At 40.6% G+C, this 22999-nt stretch overlaps 1 protein-coding gene across 2 annotated transcripts; it reads left to right on the forward strand.

Annotated features, from left to right (window-relative positions):
- The first annotated feature begins 650 nt into the window (after positions 1–650).
- On the forward strand, positions 651–22847 carry PIK3R4 (phosphoinositide-3-kinase regulatory subunit 4). Of its 2 annotated transcripts, none has more exons than XM_066193578.1 (20): positions 651–724; positions 891–1668; positions 2910–3043; positions 3218–3800; positions 5172–5306; positions 7213–7434; positions 8803–8976; positions 10098–10243; positions 11328–11531; positions 12323–12524; positions 14108–14307; positions 15266–15476; positions 15831–15996; positions 16465–16629; positions 17685–17896; positions 18180–18311; positions 19519–19619; positions 20646–20734; positions 21202–21310; positions 22237–22847. In XM_066193578.1, exons 2-20 carry the CDS (start codon positions 939–941, stop codon positions 22405–22407), a joined length of 4086 nt encoding a protein of 1361 aa, XP_066049675.1. In that variant the 5' UTR covers positions 651–724; positions 891–938; the 3' UTR covers positions 22408–22847. The 2 variants fall into 2 exon arrangements, with proteins under 2 accessions (XP_066049675.1, XP_066049666.1); XM_066193569.1 differs by having other exon boundaries at positions 661–724; positions 887–1668.
- Positions 22848–22999: the final 152 nt, after the last annotated feature.

Below are 22999 nucleotides of genomic sequence, written 5' to 3' on the forward strand. Positions count from 1 at the left end.
TGGCCCGACCTTCTCCTTACTCTCAGGCACTTTCAGATTAAACTGTGAGAAAAGCAATAATTTCGTTTGCCACAAAAAGCCTTTTCCCTCATATTTCAGATACACCAAGCATTGACAGAAAAGACCTAGAAGTGAAGCCACCGGAAGAAGCCTACAGGCATCCAGTGCTAAGCACCAGGAGAAGGAAGCATGGCAGCTCTTCTGTTTGCAGAGAGAAGGTCCTGACTGATGCTCCTGAGGCCCGTTCCAGCAGCACCCCCATCTCCTGCAGGCTCCTTCCGACCCGCACTGCTTGCGCTGGCTCAGCACCCGGCTCACAGGAGACGCGGCACCGCCACAGCTCTTCCTTAACACGGCTAAACGAACAGACGAAAACAACTTAAAGCCGGCCTGAACACATCACCTATACGCTGCCTCTTCCCATTGCAGAGCAAAAAAACCAAAAAAGAAACCCTTCTAGGGAACGGAGCCAGAGGAGGGAAAAACAAAAGTCCGTCAGGAGGCCACGAGGCCAGGCGGCGAGAAGAGCCGGACTGGTGTCACGGCGCCGGCAGCACGGCGGACTCTCGGGGACAGCCCGGGTGCCGCGGGCCGGGCGCAGGATGTGAGCTCACGGCACCGCCCCTTCCCCGCCCGCCCGGCGGTGCCGGTTCCGCCGCCCCGAGTCCCGCCTCGCTCCCTCTCGCCGCCTCCGGGGCCGGGGGTCCCGGCTCCGCCAGGGCCGGTGAGTGCTGCGGGCGGACCCGCGCTCCTGGGGCTGGCCCGGGCGGCCGGGCCCGGGCAGCGGCGGCGGCCGGGCCCGCTCGGGGCGGGGAGCGCGGCCCGCGGGCCCGGGCAGCGGGGCGGACCCGGGGCTGCGTGAGATCCGCGCTGTGTTTGTCCGCAGGCAGACGCGGGACGGCCCCGGCGCGGTGCCCTCGGCCGGAGGAGGTGTCGCCATGGGGAACCAGCTGGCTGGCATCGCCCCCTCGCAGATCCTCTCGGTGGACAGCTACTTCTCGGACATCCACGACTTCGAGTACGACAAGAGCCTGGGCAGCACCCGCTTCTTCAAGGTGGCCCGAGCCAAGCACCGGGAGGGGCTGGTGGTCGTGAAGGTGTTTGCCATTCAGGATCCCACCTTACCCCTGACGAGCTACAAGCAGGAGCTGGAGGAGCTGAAGATAAGGTTACACTCGGCCCAGAACTGCCTCCCCTTCCAGAAAGCCACCCTGTCCGAGAAGGCCGCCATGCTTTTCAGACAGTACGTACGGGACAACCTTTATGACCGAATTAGTACCAGGCCATTTCTGAACAACATTGAGAAAAGGTGGATCGCTTTCCAGATCCTCACTGCGGTGGACCAAGCGCACAAATCTGGAGTCCGCCATGGTGATATTAAAACAGAGAACATCATGGTGACCAGCTGGAACTGGGTTCTTCTAACTGACTTTGCCAGTTTTAAACCAACTTACCTTCCTGAAGACAATCCTGCCGACTTCAATTATTTCTTTGACACATCCCGGAGGAGAACGTGTTACATCGCTCCCGAGCGCTTTGTCGATGGCAGCATGTTTGCCACGGAGCTGGAAAACATGCGGGACCCTTCCACTCCTTTAGTAGACTTGGCAAATAGCAATCAGCGAACAAGAGGGGAGTTAAAGCGTGCAATGGATATCTTTTCTGCAGGTACTTGGAGCTATCAGGTGTTGTTTCTGGCTAATGCAGTGCAGAAGAGCTTAACAGGGTTTTTGTGATTCCTTTTTTTTTTTTTTTTTTTTTTTTTTTTTACAGCGGGCTTGGAGAACAGCGTGCTAAAAACTTTTGTATTTTAAGCATAAAGACCCAAACCTTTTTCATTTACAGAAAAATACAAAGACATCTTAGTAAGCTACATAATTTAAGTGTATCACTATTATCTGAGGAGAGAAATCACAAAGTATTCTGTTATGGCTCAACTATGCTCTAGGAAAGGGGTGGTTCTTCAAGGCACAGTCCATCATCTATTGGCACAGAAGCATGTGCCTCATGGGGCCTGAGAGGAGAAACCAGTCAGTGGTCCAGTTCGGGGGGGACTGACACAGCTTTCAGGGTAATTTGGCAATACTGGCTCTAGAAACCCCTTCTCATTTTATTTTCCCAACAGGCACAAAGCGGGAGCAAGGTTCCACTCACAAATACTTGTTAGAGTTTGACTGCAGGAGGCTGCCTTGAGTCTTGGCCTTGTCTTGAAAGTCATGAGTTTAGCCCTTGGTTTTTTGGGGGTTTTTTTCCCCTTAAAGTGGTTGAAAATATGAATTTCAGGGAAATGGTTATTTCATTTTACAAGTTGCTCTTATGGCCAAACTTCCAGGACACTCCACTCATAAAGCAGACTGTTGGGGGCAAACTGCAGGAGCAGGTTCTTTGCAGAGAGGCTTGTGTCATGTACACAACACTGGGGGTCTGTTTTTGGCAGTCGTGTGAGTGAATATATGCTGTCTCCCAGCATCTGAAGTGGGAGCAGAAGTTATTTCTTCACCTTCTGTATAAGGGCTGCCTAATTTTGACCTACTGCCCGATCCGTGCTGACTTACCACACTCTTCTTCCACATGACAGTGATGTGGGTTCCTTTTCTAGTGATGGATTTTTCAGCTGGCAGGTGGCTGGAGTCACTGCGTCACGTTTTCTAATTGCAAACTTCTCTGCTGTTGACATGCTTGAAATAAATTACTTGGAACATATTTCAGGGATCAAGTATAAAAGCCAGGTTTTGGAGCTTGAGATGTTATCTCCTTTCTGCAAATTAATTTGGCAACTCATTTGCCTTATTTTTAATCGAGCAAAGACTTGTTTAGGGTTTGTTCTTTTCTGCATATAGAAAACAAAGTTAAAGTGTCTGTTTATAATCCTCTGACATCTTTGACTTCTTTTTTTCTTTCTGTCTCAGGTTGTGTAATAGCAGAGCTCTTCACAGAAGGTGTACCCTTGTTTGATTTATCTCAGCTTTTGGCTTACAGAAATGGCCACTTTTCCCCTGATCAAGTCCTAAAAAAAATTGAAGACCAAAGTATCAGAGAACTGGTAAGGATGGACTACAGAATTAGAACCATCTGTGTGTTCTGTTTGCAGTTTATTTCACCTACTTCGGTGACAGATTGCTTGTTGTTTGGGTTTGGGTTTTGATGTTTTTGTATTACAAATGTCTTAACCTTTGATTTTTCTCTCCCGCTCCCTCTTACTTGTGCCTTTCTCAAGGTCACTCAGATGATCCATCGGGAGCCAGATAAACGTTTAGCAGCTGAAGATTATTTGAAACAGCAACGTAACAATGCATTTCCTGAAATATTTTACACTTTCCTTCAGCCTTACATGGCCCAGTTTGCCAAGGAAACGTTTGTGTCGGCAGATGAGCGTATATTGGTCATACGTAAAGATCTGGACAACATCATCCACAATCTCTGTGGGCACGATCGCACAGAGAAGGCTGAGGGAGAGACAAAAGAGAATGGGCTGGTTATTCTGGTGTCTGTGATAACTTCCTGTTTACAGACTCTCAAGTACTGTGATTCAAAACTTGCTGCTTTGGAGCTGATTCTTCATTTAGCACCGAGGTTAAGTGTAGAGATTCTTCTGGATCGTATTACTCCTTATCTGTTACATTTCAGCAATGACTCTGTGCCCAGGGTGAGGGCAGAATCTGTGAGGACACTAACTAAAGTTCTTGCTCTCGTCAAAGAGGTGCCACGCAATGATATTAATATTTACCCAGAATATATTCTGCCAGGCATTGCACACTTGGCCCAGGATGAAGCCACCATCGTCAGACTTGCATATGCTGGTAAGAGGACATCCAGTCAAAAGTCCAAATCTTGAGCTTTTCTGTATTCTCTTAACTGTTTCTGTCAGTAAAACTCACAAGAAGTCTCAAAAGTGACTGCAGGTAATGACACCTGTACTCACATTTCATTAGCTGTGATTGTTTCCCTAAAATGACCTGATGGAACTGAATAAATACAGAACTAACTAAAAGCATAAGTATGTTGCTGGGCTGCAGAGCTGTTTTCCAGCAAAATGAAATTTGATATGCAGGGGCTGAAATTAGGTTATTTGCTCTGTAATAGACTGGCTTATAGTGTAACAGATGTTTTCTTTAGATGTTATTCAGATGTGTGAGTTCTGCGCAGTTCGGGAAGAAGTTTTGTAGTCATGCCCATGTGTGCTATTTACTACGTACCCTTATTTGCTATGACTAGCACATTTTCAGATGTGTTGTTTTAGTTTTGGGGTTTGGTTTTTTTAGTTATAAAGGAAGTTTTCAGTTGAAAATGTCTCAGGTTATATTTTTCTTCTGTTTACTAAGTAAATTGATAAAACTGCTTACTGAAGACTTTGTATACCTAATGAATAGAACCAATTGCTTGAGGTCACTGTGATTAATTTAATTTTCAAATACATCGATGTATTTAAAGGTAGTCTAACTGAGTTAGCTTCTGTTACCATAGTACACTTTTGGACGTGGTCAGGCTAGTGACTTAAGAGGATTTGGTCTGGGCTGCGGTCAGGCTCCGTTGGCACCTTGCTGTTGTTTTGGATGACACTCAGAACGGCGGCTTAAGTGGGACTTCTGCCTTGATGTTATTGTTCCTGTGCCAGCAGTGGCCTGACCCCTATAATGCAGCCCGAGTTGCTTCAGCAGCTTCCAAATGGTGTAGAACTGTGCCAAATCGTCTGGATAGATACTGACAAATGTTCTAAAAGTGGATTCCAGGGTAACAAGTTGTTATTCCCTGGGATACATGTCCTGGTGTGGTGGGTTGGTGTTATTTTGTTGCAGTCTAGTATGTGGCAATGTTAGTTAATTCCGGCTATTGGGCCTTTTCATTCTGTCAAATTATTTAGTCCCTAAACTGTGATTAAGCCTCATTTAGGGCTAGTTCTAAAAGAATTAAATTAGCCTATGTTACACCTAATATCATTAGGATTTTTCCACTTTTTTACATGACAAAAATAATGTGTGATTTGGTGTACTTGGTAGCTTTGCTGGGAGTCAACAGAAGTGGGTTGACGAGAGCATCCTGTGTCATTTCAGTCCTGTTTGCCCACTGTGACTGGTGCTGTTGGTGGCTACAGTCTCTCTTCAGGGGGATCATCAGACTGATGTAAACTGGCAAAGTAGAACAATTCGTAACCAAAGTGTTTTCCTTTGCAGAAAACATAGCGTTATTGGCAGAAACAGCTCTGAGATTTCTGGAGTTAGTACAGCTGAAAAATCTGAATATGGAAAATGAACCAAATAGTGAAGAAACGGATGAAACATCTCACCCTAGTGATAACTATGACACAGGTAATGCCACTTTTTGCCTGCTTATAATAGCAAATCATGGGCCAAAGCTTCTAGGTAGCACTGATCTATCTCATCTCTCAAAGCTTAGCCTTCCTATTAAATAGGAAGAATGTTTTGCTTGACCAGTATCAAAATGTGAGTGTTACAGCTTCATGCAGAGACAGATACCTCTTCTGCTCTGAATGTTGTGAGAGACAAAAAAGTATATAAATTAGCATATTTTTCTTCTTCAGAGGTCCTCAAGGTATTTGGCTGTGATGCTGGCTGCCTGGTTGCATATCCAGCTTGACTTCCAGCTTGTCTTATGAACAAGTCAGCTGCAGAAACACGCCTGTGTTCCAAATACTGCTTCTGTTGGAGTGGGAAGCAGCTTTTGCTTTGTAGAACCTGTCAAATTCTAGCATAGTCATTGTACTGTATTTTTCAGTCATTCTTCCTTTTCTGTCCCTGTGCCTTCCATTTCTTGTCTGGCAAAACTAAATGTGTGGATGCCACTTGGCAGTAACAGTACTGTAACTTTGCATTATAACTAGCGCAGAGGATGAGTTAAAATCCTAAGGATGGATTTTCTTTTCCTTTCCCTTCGGAAAGGCACATGGTAATAAGTGAACTGGGTGTCATTTGCAGTGCCTTTTAGTGTTGCATAAATTCCCAGAATAATCCTGGGCAAGTCTTCCTAGCTGGGAATGGTTTGTGGTTAAAAACAGTAATTTCTCTTCTGGGCTAAGTAGATCAGTCTGTAACTAATAAGAGTTGGTAAATATCCTGCACATATTCTATTTTGGGGAAAAGGCAATTATCTCTTAACTAGTTGCAGGATGATAATTTAAAATAAAACAGCAATGAATCTACTAAAACCAAATATAAAAGATCCTCTTCAAATTCCTTCATGTAAGGCATGGGGTACCCAGAATTGCTGAGGAGTGAGAGAGGAAGCTCCATCATATGGGCTGTGTTTCTAAGAAATGCTGTCCCCTATCCCTTGAGATACTTTGGAGATGAAGGAAATAACAAGGAAGAAAGAAGCTTGAGTAGTTCTGTTCTTTTCACCCTTTTAGAAACTAAACATGAGAAATTTGGACCCAGGAGGCAGATTTTTCATGTGACTGATAGACAGGGTCGTGACAGAAAGCAAATTAGCTCGACTTTTGGCTGCAGGCAAATAATAATCACCCCTCAAAACTGGTGCAGCAGTAGCTGAAATTTTTGTGTTTCTTGTTTGAGATCCTGCCTTGTAGTTTTCAGTAGTATGCAGTGCATTAGCAAGCTGTTATTTCCATTTAATAGGATTTTTTTTAATTGTGTCATGAAGTAGAAGCCATAGGCAAGGTCATCTTCAAATTTTTCATCAGTATTGTTAACTACAGAAATTTAATGAAACTGGAAGCACTCACTTTTTCAAGTGTTCTTATATTCCTCTTTGTATGCTTAATGAAGTGAATCTATCTACCTAACTAAAAACATACTCTTGATCTCTTGTCAGTTCACGAATTTTGAAATTCATAGTCAAATAAACATGTCAAACCAAAGTTGCCTCAAAGCATTTTGTTTCCTGTGGTAACATTGCTGCTGACTCATTCTGATGCTTCTTCACATTTGCATATCACCTATATGTATTAAATGAACGGAATCATCTTAGTGGAAGTTGCAACAAGTTTAGAATAAATTGATCTGGGTAAAAATGTCTCTCATTTCTCTACTCTTTGGTTTTGTCACCACCCCATGCTTAGCCTGAAGTCTTTGGTAAGTTTTTGTTGGAACTGCTGAGGTTCTGTTGCATTGCTAATTTTACCAAGTGGGGCGTTGTTCAGGATGACCTGTCACTGTAGCTCCTTTAGCAGCAGGTGGTACACATGCACATGCTGTTTCTCCTCAGCCAAAACGTTCATCCTGTTGTCCCTTGCAGAGTTGCAAGCCTTGCATGAAATGGTCCAGCAGAAAGTTGTGACTTTGCTAAGTGACCCAGAGAATATTGTGAAACAAACACTGATGGAAAATGGAATAACACGTCTGTGTGTCTTTTTTGGACGTCAAAAAGCCAATGATGTTCTTCTGTCTCATATGATCACTTTCTTAAATGACAAGAATGATTGGCATCTTCGAGGGGCTTTCTTTGACAGCATTGTTGGTAAGTGTTTGGTTTCATCCAAACAGAGTGGAAAGAAAATAATGTAAATAAATTAACAGTTTCCAGGATATGAAAAACTAAGTCGTATAAAGGTCCTTTCTTATAAAGATTTTTAGAATTTATAAGAAAAAAGTTTTTCTGAATTGTTGGGCGGAAATGTTTCTTTAGGGAATGAAGATGAAACAATGTAGATACAAATGTTTCCTTCTTTTAGGCCAAATATTTAATACAAATGAGACTGAGGCATTTAAGTCAAGGGGAGGTTAACATTAAAAAATTGGAATTTAAATGCCTTTTTTTTCTTTAAGTCTCTGCTACAGCCACTAACTTAAAAAGCCTAATTATGGCAAGTGATTGCTAGGATTTCTGCAAGCTCTATAGTAGATGCATCACTTCACATGTGCACATGGTCCCATTCACTTCAGTAGATCGGTTCATATGATGAAAACTAGGCATTGGTATATGCTGAAGTTATAACTGGAAAAGGTTTTTTAGTGCCTTAAAACCTCACCTAAAGATTCAGCATACTTCATAACAATAACATCAGCTGTTAAGTATAACTAATGCTCCATGTATGTTGGAAATCCACATGACCACTGCTGAGACTCAGTGCTCAGGATGTGTGGGTCAAGAAAACTTTCCCAACTGCAGTTCCTGAGAACAAAAATGATGCTTCAGGTGCATGGCAAGAAAAAAAATCATGATCAAACTTTCAGTGGGGCCATTATGGTAGCTACACATTCCATTGTGACTGGAAGCCACAAAATGCAGTGCTGGCAAACTGCCAAGAGGTGATATTGATAACTTATCAGAAATTGTTTAGAAGGAGCGATGGAGCAGCCAAAGCACAGGTCAGAGTGTCCTGACTTCTTGCAAAAGACACAGAGAGATGTGTGAGGCAGTTAAGAGTAAAAGTGAAGACATGTAACCTATGTTTTTAACTTGTCTCCCAGTATCCATTCAAAACATCCACAGAAGAATTCAGATTAGAGTTCTAAAGTTATGAGCTTTTTTACTTCAAGCATTTGCATGTCTTTAAAACTGAGCTCTCTAACTTGTGTTTAAGTAAGTGCATGCACTGCTGCCTGTGGCTGTGAGCAGATGCCCTTCTGTAGCAGTGGCACTGAGGGAATTTCTCTTACCTGTGCTATTTCTCTCTTTTTCCTCCCTTTTAGAAAAGGGTTGCAAAGTCCAACATTAAGACATGAACAAGTATATTAATTCAAGTCATTACCTTATTATAGTAGAAGTAGTAACGTTATTTTATGTTTACTCCTAATTCTGATAGGAAGACATAGAGTTTTCTGGTGTTTATCAATTTGTTTTGGATTTTTATGTGATTTTTTATGTGATATTTTTATGTTTCAGGTGTTGCTGCTTATGTTGGCTGGCAAAGCTCATCAATACTCAAACCTCTACTTCAGCAAGGTCTCAGTGATGCTGAAGAATTCGTCATTTATAAAGCCCTCAATGCTCTTACTTGTATGTGCCAGCTGGGGCTCTTGCAAAAGCCCCATATTTATGAGTTTGCTTGTGATATTGGTAAGTTGGAATGCTGGAGAATACCCTGTTTTCCTAGTAAAGAACTAGTACTACATAAAGCTACACTGTCATCTTAGCTGTCCAGAACAGAAACCTGTAGTTCTGTTTTAGAATCTAAACAAAACTGTGGTAAGGACCTACTGCTAATTCAACCATGTTAGTGCTCAGGATTCTAAAATAATAGTTTTGGTGGAACAAACTGGAAGCATCTTCTCAAATTTTATACAGGCCAGCAACAAAAAACACTCACTCCAACAACTTTCTGCCTTAAGATCTTTCCTTGGTCTACATGGCAACCTGCTGTACAGGAAAAATCCTGGTTGCTTCTGGTAGTCCATCAGGCACATAACTTGCAAACACTTATACATTCACCTTTGAAGGTGAGAGAATTCAGGCAATCGTGATCCTTTCTTATTCTAACACCATAAAAACCCATTAGCTCAATACACCCTTGGTTACAGAGCTGATCTCTCCTTCCTGATCAGGCTTATCCATTTAATTTAGGTGTGCCCAAGCTTTAATAGCTATTTAGGGAAAAAAAAAACCCAAATGATCTTTTGAGATGTAGTCTGCGTCTTCTTAATGTTATAGTTTTTCAAATGCACTCAGAATTTGGGGCAGATGATCTGTGATTGTGTCTCATGACTAGATACAGTGCCTTGACAACAACTTCTTAAAGCCCACATAATTAGGGGGACTTCTGAGTCTTATAATCTTAGAATGTAAGTAGTGACTCTTCAAGAAAGAAAGGGAAAACAGGAAGGAATCAAGTATTTACTTAAAAAAAAATCACAAGTTTTCGGATTCACTGTAATTGTTAGAATGTGGTTGAGATTTATTTTTGGATTAGTCTCCATTGCAAATCTGTGGTTGACAATTAGGGATTGAAATGAACAAATAAGGAAATACGCTTTTTGGCAAGAGCAAGGAAACGGAGCAGCATGAGTACAGTGTATCCATGAAATAATTTTGTCTGTATGAATGTTTTAACCTTGGTGCTCTGGAGGGAGGGAAGGCTCAGTTTGGGAGTAATTCTATTAGAAGGAAATTACATCACTGCCATATGCAGGATGATATCTCCTATATGAATGATAGATTTTAACAGCCTATTTTTCTTTCAGCACCATTCCTGTGTCACCCTAATCTTTGGATATGTTATGGTGCAGTTGGATTTATCACTGTGGTGGCACAGTATTTGAATATTGCTGATGTCTACTGCAAGCTAATGCCATACCTCCATCCTTTTATCACACAACCAATAATACAGGTAATACTTCCAATGATATTAATGGGAATATATCTGGACTGGCCATGATTCTTTAGTTTGTCTTGGCCATGGTCCTGGTTATAAGAACCATATATACTTTTTTTATTAAATTAAGATTACAGGCAATTATAGATTTTTGTTCTCTGCTGGCAGATTTATAGAATGGCCATTGCTTTCCATGTTTTAAAGACTGTTGTCTCAAATTTGTTGCAAAATGCAAAACATTTTACAAAGCCTAGAATCAACAGGTATGTTTTTCGTTCAAGCCTTTTCTGCCTTGTTTATAGCAAACTCTTGCAATATTGTGCTAGTTTATAGGAGTCTAAAAGGCACGAAAAGTCTGCTGTGAAACAAGTGGGCTTATGTTCTATGCTTTCATCTACAAGACCAGTCAGTAGTGATTTCACCAGCACCACTCCTGTATTTCAGTGCTTTGCCAAGGGTCGGGCACAATGCTCAGCATGAATGAATTAAGTCATTTACTATCAGTGCGTGTCGAGGAATGACCTACATGATGCTGGTAGTATGATCATATAGCCATTTTTGCATACAACTTCAGGACCTGTGGACTGCACCTCTCAGGTGTTTTTATAGATAAGAAATGATTGCAGTGCATACATTGAGAAATGCATCCTGTGTTTAACATTTTGTTGTAGACCTTGCAGATGGGAACTTCACTATAATAATGGTTTTCCTTGTTTACATGTTGTTTGTGTTGTGTTTTAGGCATTGGTTGATAAATTTGTCTTGTTCACTTCCTGCGCCATATAAGTATATAAATCTCTTCTTCTTCATCTTAGTATATAAATCTTTCCTTTGCTGTGCAGCACTATATTTAGCAAGGAAGTAGTGGGTAACATTAAGTTGGATTGTAATATTAAGTTCTCACTCTGGACTAATTTTGAAGTTGTTTTTCATATAGACAGCAAGCTATGAGAAGCACTTTATAGGAAAGAGGGAAAGAGAATGGAGAAAATCTGACATGACCAACACAGATCTTATTTTCAAGAAAGGAGACAAGATGAACCTAGATAATTTGTACAAGTTACATGGATATCATCATGTTGACTGTTCTGAATTGCAGGTGGACAAAGAAATAGTCCTGTTAAGTGTACTTAAGGAGCCTGTCAGCCGTTCCATATTTGATTATGTCTTAAGATCAAAGGATATCACAAGCCTCTTCCGACACCTTCACTTGCGTCAAAAGAAGAGGACTGGAGCTCTCTCTGAGTGCCCACCCCCAGAGGACCCTGCCATTGCACAGCTGTTGAAGAAGCTTCTTTCACAAGTACTTGGGTTTTATTTGTAATTTAGAAGTCAGGCTTGAGACTCTTGGGCTCTGTACACCTCCACAAACCCTGACCTTGCAGTTACTGCTGTGAAGGACTCTCAGTTCTGATCCTCCAAGCCATTAACTTCACTGATTTCAGTATATGCTCATGGGACAAGTCATTCAGAACTTAAAAGCTTTTTAAAAGATCTACCAGATATAGAGGCTTACAAATACCACCTAAGTCTTTAAAAAATGGCTGTAGGTCTTAAACTTCCAATGCATCCGTGATGTGGCAGCATTACAGAGCATCGCGGGATTAAGTGCATTGTGCTGGATAAAGGAGTATGTATTTGTAAAAGTGATAGATGTTTATGCCAAAAGCAAATGGAGCTGGAAAATCTTGAGGCTTATGTGTGAAGACAGGAACATAAAGAATCACCCACCCAAAGTAGTGAGGACTGGGAAGAGAAAGGACTGTAGCTGTGTGGGGGTTTTCCCCCCTATGGCTTGGGGACTGTAAGCATGGTCTAGGTGGCAGCTAAGTAGATTGCACCAGTGATCCAGCACTAAATCCTGTTTTGCCCTTTCACTTTTCCTTGCCCCATTCCTTAGGAGGAAAGATATTCTTACATTGCAGGGGCTTACCTAATGTTTTGTATGATCAATGGACAGATGCTTTGAATTCTGGGGATGTGCTCTTCTGCACTTCTGAGCCAGTCATTAATTTTACTACTTCTTAAATCTTCATGTCTTGATGCATGCTATTGTTAAAAGAGAGTAATATTACCTTTTCTTTTATTCTGTAGGGGATGACTGAGGAGGAGGAAGACAAACTGTTAGCACTGAAGGACTTTATGTTAAAATCTAACAAAGCTAAAGCCAATATTGTGGATCAGAGCCACCTGCATGACAGCAGTCACAAAGGGGTGATTGACTTGTCAGCTCTGGGAATAACTGGGAGACAAGTGGATCTTGTTAAAACAAAGCAGGATTCTGATGACAAACGTGGTGAGTATATTTTGTGATCTATATAGTTGAAGTATAGCCTTCCTTTCAGGGTGTTCTCAGTAAATCAGCCTACATGACTATCATCATCCTCACTGAGTTTGGAGTAGGAAAATTACTGCTTCTGTTTGAAATGTGAGGTGGTGAAATGTTCTCTGATCATTGAAAAAATGGGATTATTTTTCCCCTGAGAATATTTTATTTTGATTGCATGTGCAGTTGTTCAGCTGGTTGTGACAAACAGGACTCTAGTGATTCATGGCAACAGTGTAAATGTTGAAGACTGTAGATCTGCTCTGTTTCCTCTCAACAAGTGCTAAGCTCTTTTACTGTAAAAATCCTGGGTATTTTCTTGAGAAAGCCTAAAGAAAACTTGAAAATCCTCAGGCTGGCATTGAGGAGTTGCCAATTGTTACTCACCCAAGTACAGGCTTTTTGGCCCTAGGGTTCCTCAGCTTCTCATCCACTTCCATTTTACTTTTTTTTACCTGCTCCTTTTTCAGCTCAGAAAACCTCTTACCGTTCCTTGTTCAGATATGAAATCCACTTGCTGCTAACTATTCCAGTTCTCTGTAGCCTCAAAATTCTTCTTTAGCAGACAGTTTTGAGCTTCCTCTTTAGTCTCTCAAGCTTATGATTCCCTCCTCTGTTACATCACTGGTAGGTTCTGTGCTTTTACATATAAAAATACAGAAATATGTGTAAAACCTGTAGCTATTAACATTTTCTTTCCAGGGTGTTTTGCATATAATTGTAAAGGAAGGTACAGAAGTATTGGATTTTTCATTTTTACCATCCTTGAATCATGAATCAACATGATTTAAAATATAGTGTAGATGAAGTCTATACTTGAACAGCAAGTTTAAGTGTTGACTTTGCTTCACCCAAAGTTGTTACCTTAAAGTCTTTATGCCTTTAATTTTTCTTCACTGACTTTGTCCAAATTTAATTTCGCCCATGTTTTTCTATTTCTGTCTATAGTTCACAGTTCTAAGTGACTCTAAAAGAATGCTAAAAATAAATAAATTTCCTGTTTAAAGAGATAACATACTTGAATCTACAGCTGATGTTGCAATTATGATGGAAAACTGATTAGTATGTGACACTAACAATGATTTGCCTACTGTGCTGTTACAAATTTATTCTTGATGTCCCTGCTCATTGCAGGGTGGTTGGACTAAATGACCCAATACCTTCCATGATTCTAGAAGAAAAATTTATCATATGGTGGATATCATATCATATCAAATCATATCAAATCCTGCAACCTTCTAGATGTAAGCTTTCCCTCTAGTGAAGTGTTTATTACATGAGTCAGCTATAGGATCAAGAAAATGTGAACACATGTGGCAGGTGGTTTGTTTGGTTTCCCTCATAAATGCCTGTCAACTGATCTCCACAACATAGCAGTAGGGTTTTCTCTGTACATTAATAACAATCTGGGATGTGAACATTAGATTTCCATGTAGTCTCAAAGTAATGACAATCCTGAGTGAATGTTGTCATGGTAATGTGGGGGGGAGGGGTGGTTTTTTTTCTTCTCCTCCCACCTCCTGCTTCCCTCTCTCCTTCCAAACTACATATAGCTAGAAAGCATGTAAAGCAAGATTCAAATGTAAATGAAGAATGGAAAAGCATGTTTGGGTCCCTGGAACCAACAAACATCTCCCAGCCAATATCCAAAGGACATGGGCAAACTACTGATCCTGAAGCCATCCAAGCTGGGAAACCACTTCGATCAGAGTCCTCAGCTGGCATTTGTGCCACTTTGTCATCCTCTCCACAGGTATACCTGAAAAATACTACGTTCTCATCTTAAACTGAAATGATTTAGTTGTTTTAAAGTCAAGTGGGACTACAGGGATGTGATGTTCTTGTTTTGTTTGGAGGTTTTTTGACACTGGCTGCTGTTGGCTGATGTGTTCTTGAGCAGAGTTGCTGACTTTCAAGTTCTTATTTTTAAAATAGGAACTGGGAGACAACTGAAGTAAGTTTAGTCCCTTGAACAGAAGAACTTCATTAACAAATAGATATTTTGCATGGAGTGATGAGGCTTTGTGAATTAGACAATAATTATGTGAACTTCTCTGGCAGGGGAGACTTTTCCTCAAATTGCATGCCCTGATACATGTTGTGAGGAAGAGATATCATGGTTTTGACTTGGAAATCACAGCAACATTTGGACATTCTGTACCTGTAATACTTAGTACTGGCTAGAGAAGGATAGGCTGCAAGCTCTGCAGGCCACGAGGCATCTCTTGACACTGCACACTTTTTTGTTTGGCTTCTAGTTGGAGATTAACTTCTGCTAGCTTTAAATGAGTGTGTCTACCCTGAACTATAAGGGAAACACTTCACACTTTGGTTTTTAAAGCCCAGTGTAAACGAATTGAGACCTAATCTTTAATTCTCTCAGTCTTGAGAGCAATAACTGCCTCTGTTATAATCACATTAATAGGTGTGCACAGCACATTACATTTTCTTTAGATAGAATACAGAACAGAGTAGGCAAACAGGGTAGAAAAAGAGAATGGTAATCTTTAATATAAATAATAACTTTCACTATTTTTAATTGTCTTAATGCAGGCATTAATTTTTTAATGCTAATTCATTGCTAATTAATTCAATAAGAAAGATTTTTTTTTCCATTTTTATTCACTGTGTGTGACCCAGAAATCTTATAAGGGGGATTTATCTGTGTGTGGAATGTAAGGCATGTATTTTTAAGGGCTGATTTCTTACAGGCATCTGATGGGGCAGTTGTCCAGCCTAGGAAACCGACCCTGCAGGCCCTGAGCAGCACAATGTCCCCATCTGCACACCAGCTGCGCATCACCACCTGCAAAACTGAGCTGCAGCAGCTGATCCAGCAGAAGAGAGAGCAGTGTAATGCAGAGAGACTTGCCAAACAGATGATGGAGAATGCTGAGTGGGAGAGCAAGCCCCCGCCTCCAGGTACATCACAAGCCAGTGAGGTTATTAGATAAACATTTTATATATATATATATATATATATATAATTTGAGTCAAGATATCATCCTTTCATGGAAAAAAATGCAAAGGATGAGGAAAAGATGGAATTCTTAGTTGAGGAAATGTGTTTACTGTGCAGAACATCTATGACCTAGTGTCTAATTTAGAGTTGAGCAAGCAGGCTCTTGCCTTTAATATTTAAAATGCCTTAACACTGTTTTCAGTGCTGTCTGTGCTTTGCAGTTGCAATGACTGTATCCTGATATAGTTGTTAGTGGATGGATCTAGGGGGACTTGCATGTTCCTAATTGGGTTGTGTTTTTGCTTTCTCTGTAGGCTGGCGTCCCAAAGGGTTGTTGGTAGCTCACCTTCATGAACACAAGTCTGCAGTGAATCGCATCCGGGTCTCTGATGAACACTCTATTTTTGCTACTTGCTCAAATGATGGCTCAGTGAAGGTCTGGAACAGCCAAAAAATGGAAGGAAAAACCACTACAACCAGGTAGCTTAAAAACCTGTGGTATTTGGGTCTGCAATTTTAGAGTGAAAAAAAAAGTAGAACAGGGAGCAAAATGTTAATCACTTGTGGGTGTGCTGGAAATATCAGTCAGGAGATATATTGGTGTTCCTTTTGCCTTGCATCTATAATATTAGATTGCTGTTTCAATTAGTTAAAGAAACAACTAAAGAACAAAAGAAAAAATGCAAAGGGACTGCTTTGTAGCCATAATAATTAGAAGCTTTTTGAATTCATTTTTGTACATATATAAATGTATTCTGTTGTTGTTGTTTCCAGCAAAAAACTGGATTTTTTTGCTTTCTCATTTTGGAACAGATAGAAAATCTTATTTTCAGGGCTCTCTCAACAGCCATTGGTTTTAAGTAGGTGTTTAAGAGAAGTAATTTTTTTAAGTGGCACCAAAAATAACCTCTTTTTTTCTCTCCCCATATTTCTCTCTATACTGTTTAGATCAATTTTGACATACTCTCGGATTGGAGGACATGTAAAGACACTTACGTTTTGCCAAGGCTCACATTACTTAGCTATAGCTTCAGATAATGGTGCCATCCAGCTTCTTGGTATTGAAGCCTCAAAGCTCCCTAAATCTCCTAAAATTCATCCAATACAAAGCAGGTATGTACTTAAAGCATTTAAATCTCACCACACACAGAAATCAAGCTCTTCGTGTATTCCTCAGATAGATCCTTAAATTTGCTCTAGGCTTCCTGCTGGCTGAGCCCAGACTGTACTGGAAGGCTGTAATCCATGTTCTTATCCTGCTTCATAAAGAAGGGTTGAAAGGCAACTGTGCAGAGCTGGCCATTCTTAGCTATAGGATATTTGTACTTCCTGTGTCACCGAACACATTATGAGCTTGAAACAGCCATTCTGAATAGTTCTCAGTTGTTTTATTTATGTACTGGGATTGGTTAGTTCCTTTGTTACAATCTAAATGCTTAGGAAGTGATTTTGAAGTTTCTTTTGGAGGTCATTAGATAAATGTTTACCAATGTGCAACAAGTGATGTGGCCTCAGACCTGCAATTTTCCCTCCCAGGCTCTTAATAAGGTGGTAGAGATATGGGTAATGGGATACTATTAGGGGAGCCTTTGGGCTTGGTTTAGCTCTTTAGCGCTGTTTGAATATTTGTCACTGAAGCTACAGCTTAATCTTCCAGTTTGAGTGAGAGATGTGTCCAGGCCTCAGAAAGTACTCACAGTACTGCTGGTGGGGTCTCACAAATGTGGAGCAGAGAGGGAGAATCACCTCCCACAACCTGCTACGCACACTTTTGTTTCTCCTGTTGTGGGTGGCTTTTTAGGCTGTGAGCACACATTACGGGATCACGCTGAACTTCTCATGAGCAAACACCCCCAAGTCTTTCTGCTCAGAGCTGCTCTCAGTGTATTCTCAACCCAGCCTGTATTTGTGCTAGGGATTGCCCTGACCGAGGGCACAGAGCTGTGTTTATGTTTGCAAAAGGCTGCTGACAGCCCTGCAAGATCTATCAGCAGAGAGACTGGAGAGAGCGTAAGCATCCATTGTACTAAAATCAGAAAGCTCCTTTCTGGCAGATGCCTTGAGAAGTGACACAAAGAGGAAAAAGCTGCTCAGCATAAGCTGTGGGAAGGAGTCTTAAACTTGGAGGGAGTCATATCTGTCTAAATTAGTTTATTCTTTTAACCCAGGTCATTAGATCTGAAGGATGATGGCTGTGTGGTAGATATGCATCACTTCAATTCAGGAGCCCAGTCAGTACTGGCTTATGGGACAGTTAATGGATCTCTGGTTGGATGGGATTTGCGATCCAGCAGCAATGCTTGGACACTGAAACACGATTTGAAGTTAGGCCTCATAACTTCATTTGCTGTGGACATACACCAGTGCTGGCTGTGTATTGGTAAGCCTGTATTTCTTGTTAGTTTCTCCCTCTTCCCTGCCCTCCTCTTCCTTATGGTTTTCTCTTACAGTAACTACAGCTCAAGGTTCTGCTTGATCTGATTTTACTAGCATATGCTTTTCTCAAACAAGAGGAGAGAAATATCTTCTCATCTATTTTGGGGAAGCATTTTGCCAGCTAAGTACTTGAGGCTGAAGGCCATCTCCCTAGGAACAGAGCAGAAAGAAAAGGACAGAAGCTCATATATTTATCCCTCTGACTAAGGGGAGCTTTTTCTTACCAGGAACAAGCAATGGTACCATGGCATGCTGGGACATGAGGTTTCAGTTACCCATCTCCAGCCACTCTCATCCTTCCAAGGCCCGGATCAGACGCCTGCTCATGCATCCTGTCTATCAGTCCTGGGTAATAGCAGGTAAATGATGTCTTAAACTTACCTCACAATTGCCAGAGGTTGTGATTAAAGCAGTTTTTCTTTCAGCTTCTGTTTCAAGCCCTGGTGGGGAGTTGAAAAGAAAAAAAAGTAGGGTTTAATCATTGTCAAAATGACAGCCTTTACAATTCTCATCTTCTGAGCATTGCAACTCTCATGAGGGGCCCTCCCTGTGTGCTGTCTACGCCATCAATTTTTAAGGACAAAATGTTACAAAAGATTAAATTCAAACTCCTGACATACATTGAAGCTGATGGGAAATCTGCCACCACCTTCTGCACAGCAGAGACTAAATTCCAATTCCCTCTTCAATCTAAGCCAGCTGTGTCATGGGTTAGAACTTTTGGAAATATCCAAGATGCCTCATCTGATATGCTTACAGGTGCTTCATCCTCACTGCATGTGGCACTGTCATAGACTTTTATATGTTTGTGTCAGGAACACATTCTGAAATGGACAAGTACCTTAAACTAATCCTACAATAACTAAATTTATCAAGTTGCTGTAAAATGAGAGTAATTTGAGTTTCATATTTTGTTTACTTCTTAGGCTTCACTTTCTGTTTGGAGTTATTAACCACACTGGGAGATAAATTTCTTGAAAAAATGTACAAATAAAGCAAGTTTCATTGTGCTTTTTAGTTTGTTTCCTCCCTGTGAAAGACTAAATGAATGACAAAGTTGATAATTATGGATTGTTATTAAAAAGTCCTTGCCTAGTCCATCTAGGTTGCTGGCAGGCTTGTAAGCAATCCCTTGAACAGAATTTTTACCTGTGCACATGAGTGTGGAACTTTATTGTAGCTACTGAACTCTGTAACTTTGGACTGTTTTCACACCCGCATAGAATTATTCTCCAAAGTCCCTGATGAGTATGCTGAACAAGCCATCTATCCTTCCCAAAGAAGGCTGAGAAGTTATCTAGGGAGGAAACTGAAGGTTTTATACATTTTTAAAAGGGTTGGGAATTAATTCAGGTTTCCTTTAAATTCTTAAATCAGGCACTTTCAGTTATAGTGAAGCTGATTTCAAACAGTAAAACCAAAGTACTAAAGCAAGACTAACACAAATGCTGCAGAAGCAAACAGAGTGTCTCTATGTCATACCCTCTATGTGATGTCAGTAGAGCAAACAGCAAGAGCCAACCAACCTGTTTTATACGTTTTGCACTGGCTTTATCTTTCCTGTAGCTGTTCAAGGCAACAATGAAGTGTCCATGTGGGATATGGAAACTGGTGATCGACGCTTCACTCTGTGGGCCAGCAGTGCACCACCTCTTTCAGAACTGCAGGTCTGGTCTCTTTCTTTTCCAGTTTCTGCTGTGTAGCCAGGGTTACAACCTTAGACTCCATGCTGTGCATCGGTACAGAACTTGCCCTGGAATTCATTTTGGCACCATAACTGTTTTACTTGTCAGAATTAAATCCCCTTTGTAAAACAGCAGTGTAACTGAGTCTTCATTGGTACCTTCTACTGTGTATGGAATGTACTTGTAACACTCACTTGTTATACCCACTCAAGTTCTTAGAAAAGCAGTGAGCTGGTCAAGCTTGTAAAGATTATGAGAAAGCCAAAATTTATAGTGTGGCATCTTGTACTTTTTTTAACTTGCTGTTCCTGGGGCTATGCATACTTCTGTAAGTATCTGCTCTTTTACACATTCTTTCTGTAATATAATACCACTACTACACTTAACTGCTAGTTTAAAGCATGAAGTGGCTCTTCTTAAAGGACTTAATTGGGAAAGGAGCAATCTGGAATATTGTTCACAAATGCATAGGCAAAAATTAACACAGCTGCTTCTATAAATGCTGTAAATGCATATCTGGAACCCACTTAAAGCTAAGTTTGTATCTGCTACAAGGATTGCAGGTTGAGTTCATTTCAGTCCTGCCCTTTTTTGCAAAGGGAGCTCCATGATCTAAGATAGTTTCCTGTTGTAGTTTCTGTCTACAGATAGTCTATCTGTCCCATAATGCCTTCATAGCCTAAAAATTTAAGCATCCATGTGATTTTCAGTAGGATTTGCCTGCCTGATTCTTTTAAAAATAATCTCTTGTCATTGAGAATGTAATTTCCAAGGTTCAAAAAAAAAAAAGAGGATTACAGAAGGTTAACTCTGTTGCATTGCTCTGTAAAGTGCAAGGGAGCAATTTTACATTAATATATTAAGATGTGGCCCATTGAAGTGACTTGGTATTTGCCAGAAAGATTTGGAAACTGGGTGGATGAATGTGGCAAGGAATGCATTCCCTTTCTGAAGCGTGGTGACAGCTATTGCTGATAAGTTATTTTTATATATCCTTTTTCCTGCTAGCCTTCTCCTCACAGCATCCACGGAATATACTGTAGTCCAGCTTCTGGTAATCCCATATTACTGACAGCAGGCTCAGACATGAAAATAAGGTAATCAAACTAAGCAACTTTCTTGTTTGTCAACCTCCCCTCCACCCCTCCTGGTGCACTAGATTTTACCAAGTGTTGCCTAAGTAATCTCTAAGAAGCCAAAACAATAATAGTGAACATGTGTTCACTAGTAAACATCAGTGAGCTGAGGAAGTTGTTCTCAGCAAAAAGACTGCAGAACTTGGTGCAGAACTTGGTCTCTGAAACACAATATGTACACTGAAACACAGTGTGTATCCTTCTATAAAGTTCTTCATGGGCTCCATGACAAAAACAAAAAAAAATAACTCATGTATGAGCTTGATATGAGTGTAGATTTCTCTGCATCACTCCCTTCCACTAAGTGTAGAAAGCAGATATCATTTGTACCCACTCATTTTCATCATAAGAGCAAGACCACTCTTAATCAGCTGTTTTAAGCTGATAAAATTTAACACCTCACCTTGATTTTGTTTCTTCATGTTTAGGTTTTGGGATCTAGCCTACCCTGAGAGATCATATGTTGTTGCTGGAAGTTCTAATTGTCCATCTGTTTCCTACTACAGGAAGATAATAGAGGGCACAGAGGTGGTTCAGGTATTTTGCTTTATTTGATAGATTCCTATTCTGCTTCCTTTTGGATGGCCTTATGGATTATATTCATTGCATGATGTCTTCAATTATAACTTGCTCACTCTTACTTTTTGTGGATGGTGTCAGCACTGCATTTTCGGGCACTTGGGAAGAAGTTACTTAAATAGAAAAACATAATTTGTTTTTGACAGAATTGGACCACCAAATACTACTTACATGCAGGAGCCAGAGTCATATGTTTCTTTTGGGATATTGAAATTTAGACTTCTAACACTTTTGGCTTTGATCAGTGTTTGGAATGTTTTTTGAGTAGGATCTTTTGAGCAAGGCAATGTGAGATGAACTGGTACCAGGATAATACAGTATCTGTATGCTGAAGTTTTTGTTACATTCTTCAGAGTGACTTTGGGAACTGGAAATGTTGCTAGTTGTTAAATAGCACAATGTTTTGTTTCAGTGAGTGCTACTTCAAAGGTGACTAAAACGAGTCAGTAGGGGTCTACCCAATACACTGGGTATTTTAGTGTTTCTTCTCAAACTTCTAAATTACATTTCATGCTATTGAAGCAGTTTTTATAAAAGCTTTGGGAAGTCAAGATGTATGTGTTCCTATAGCTTTTCCCCTCCATTGGAATATCAAATCTTAATGTCATTGAAATAAATATGAGAAAACTCCCCATTTTTTACCTAATCAAAGAGCTGTAATGTCAGTTCAGATTAAGGCTGTGTGTAATGAAAAGAAATTACACAAGGAGTAATTCTGAGAAAACTGTCAAAGGGTGTGAGGTTGTATGGTTGGGCATTTTTGTTTGATTGGTTTTTTGGTGGAAGAGGTTTTGCAGTCTTCTTATATTGACAGCCTAAAATTGATGACAGTCTCTCTTTGCAAACCCTTCTGTAAATAGTATTTCTCACTTTTTTTTATACAGGAAATTCAGAACAAGCAAAAGCTGGGGCCCACTGATGAGACCCCTCGGAAGGGTCCAGAGTCTCTCCCAGTTGGGCATCATGATATTATCACAGATATCGCGACTTTCCAGACTACACAAGGGTTTATAGTAACTGCCTCAAGGGATGGGATTGTTAAAGTGTGGAAATAAAAATTGTACTAATATATAGTATGTAAATATTTGTAATAAAGAAATAGTGTTATAATGAAATTTTCAAGGACTGTTTCCAGTTAATGGAATGGAATGGACTTTAAAAACTACACAAGTGATGATAAAATCAGTTACCTGTATGATACCGCCCTGTTGGCACTTCCTAATCACTTGTTATATTAAAGCTTTTTGGTACCCTTAGCATTTCCTTGAAATATCAGGGAATCTATGAAGTCACTTAGCTTGGTTTTGACTACATTGTTCTTTAAGAACCTTTCAGAAAATTATTTAAGGATGTCCCACATGACACATTCTAAATGTGCACAAAGCAGAAAACTGGTGTCTAACTGCTCCTGTGTTGAATCTGAGAAATGAAATAAGAACCAGTGCACTATGTCCCTGTACATTCTAATAACTATAATAAAGTCCACTTGACCTTCCCTGTTTGGTATTTGGGTCTCTTTACATCCTTGGTTCCACTGCAGTGATTCCACAGTCTCAGCTGCCAGAGCCATTGGGCTGTTAATTGTCATTTGAGATCAGCTTAGCGTTGTGTCAATCCTCAGCTGTCCTTTGACAGTTGTGTCCTTGA

Source organism: Chamaea fasciata, unplaced genomic scaffold (assembly GCF_029207755.1).
Source record: "Chamaea fasciata isolate MVZ Bird 193981 ecotype frontalis unplaced genomic scaffold, bChaFas1.0.hap1 SCAF_1, whole genome shotgun sequence".
NCBI lineage: Eukaryota > Metazoa > Chordata > Aves > Passeriformes > Sylviidae > Chamaea > Chamaea fasciata.

Bases quoted from the DNA above. Each gene is read 5' to 3' on its own strand.
- PIK3R4 (XM_066193578.1), top strand. From the start codon at position 939: ATGGGGAACCAGCTGGCTGGCATCGCCCCCTCGCAGATCCTCTCGGTG. The intron at 5,307-7,212 runs GTAATGCCACTT...TGTCCCTTGCAG, and splicing joins TAGTGATAACTATGACACAG to AGTTGCAAGCCTTGCATGAA. The intron at 10,244-11,327 runs GTAATACTTCCA...TCTGAATTGCAG, and splicing joins TCACACAACCAATAATACAG to GTGGACAAAGAAATAGTCCT.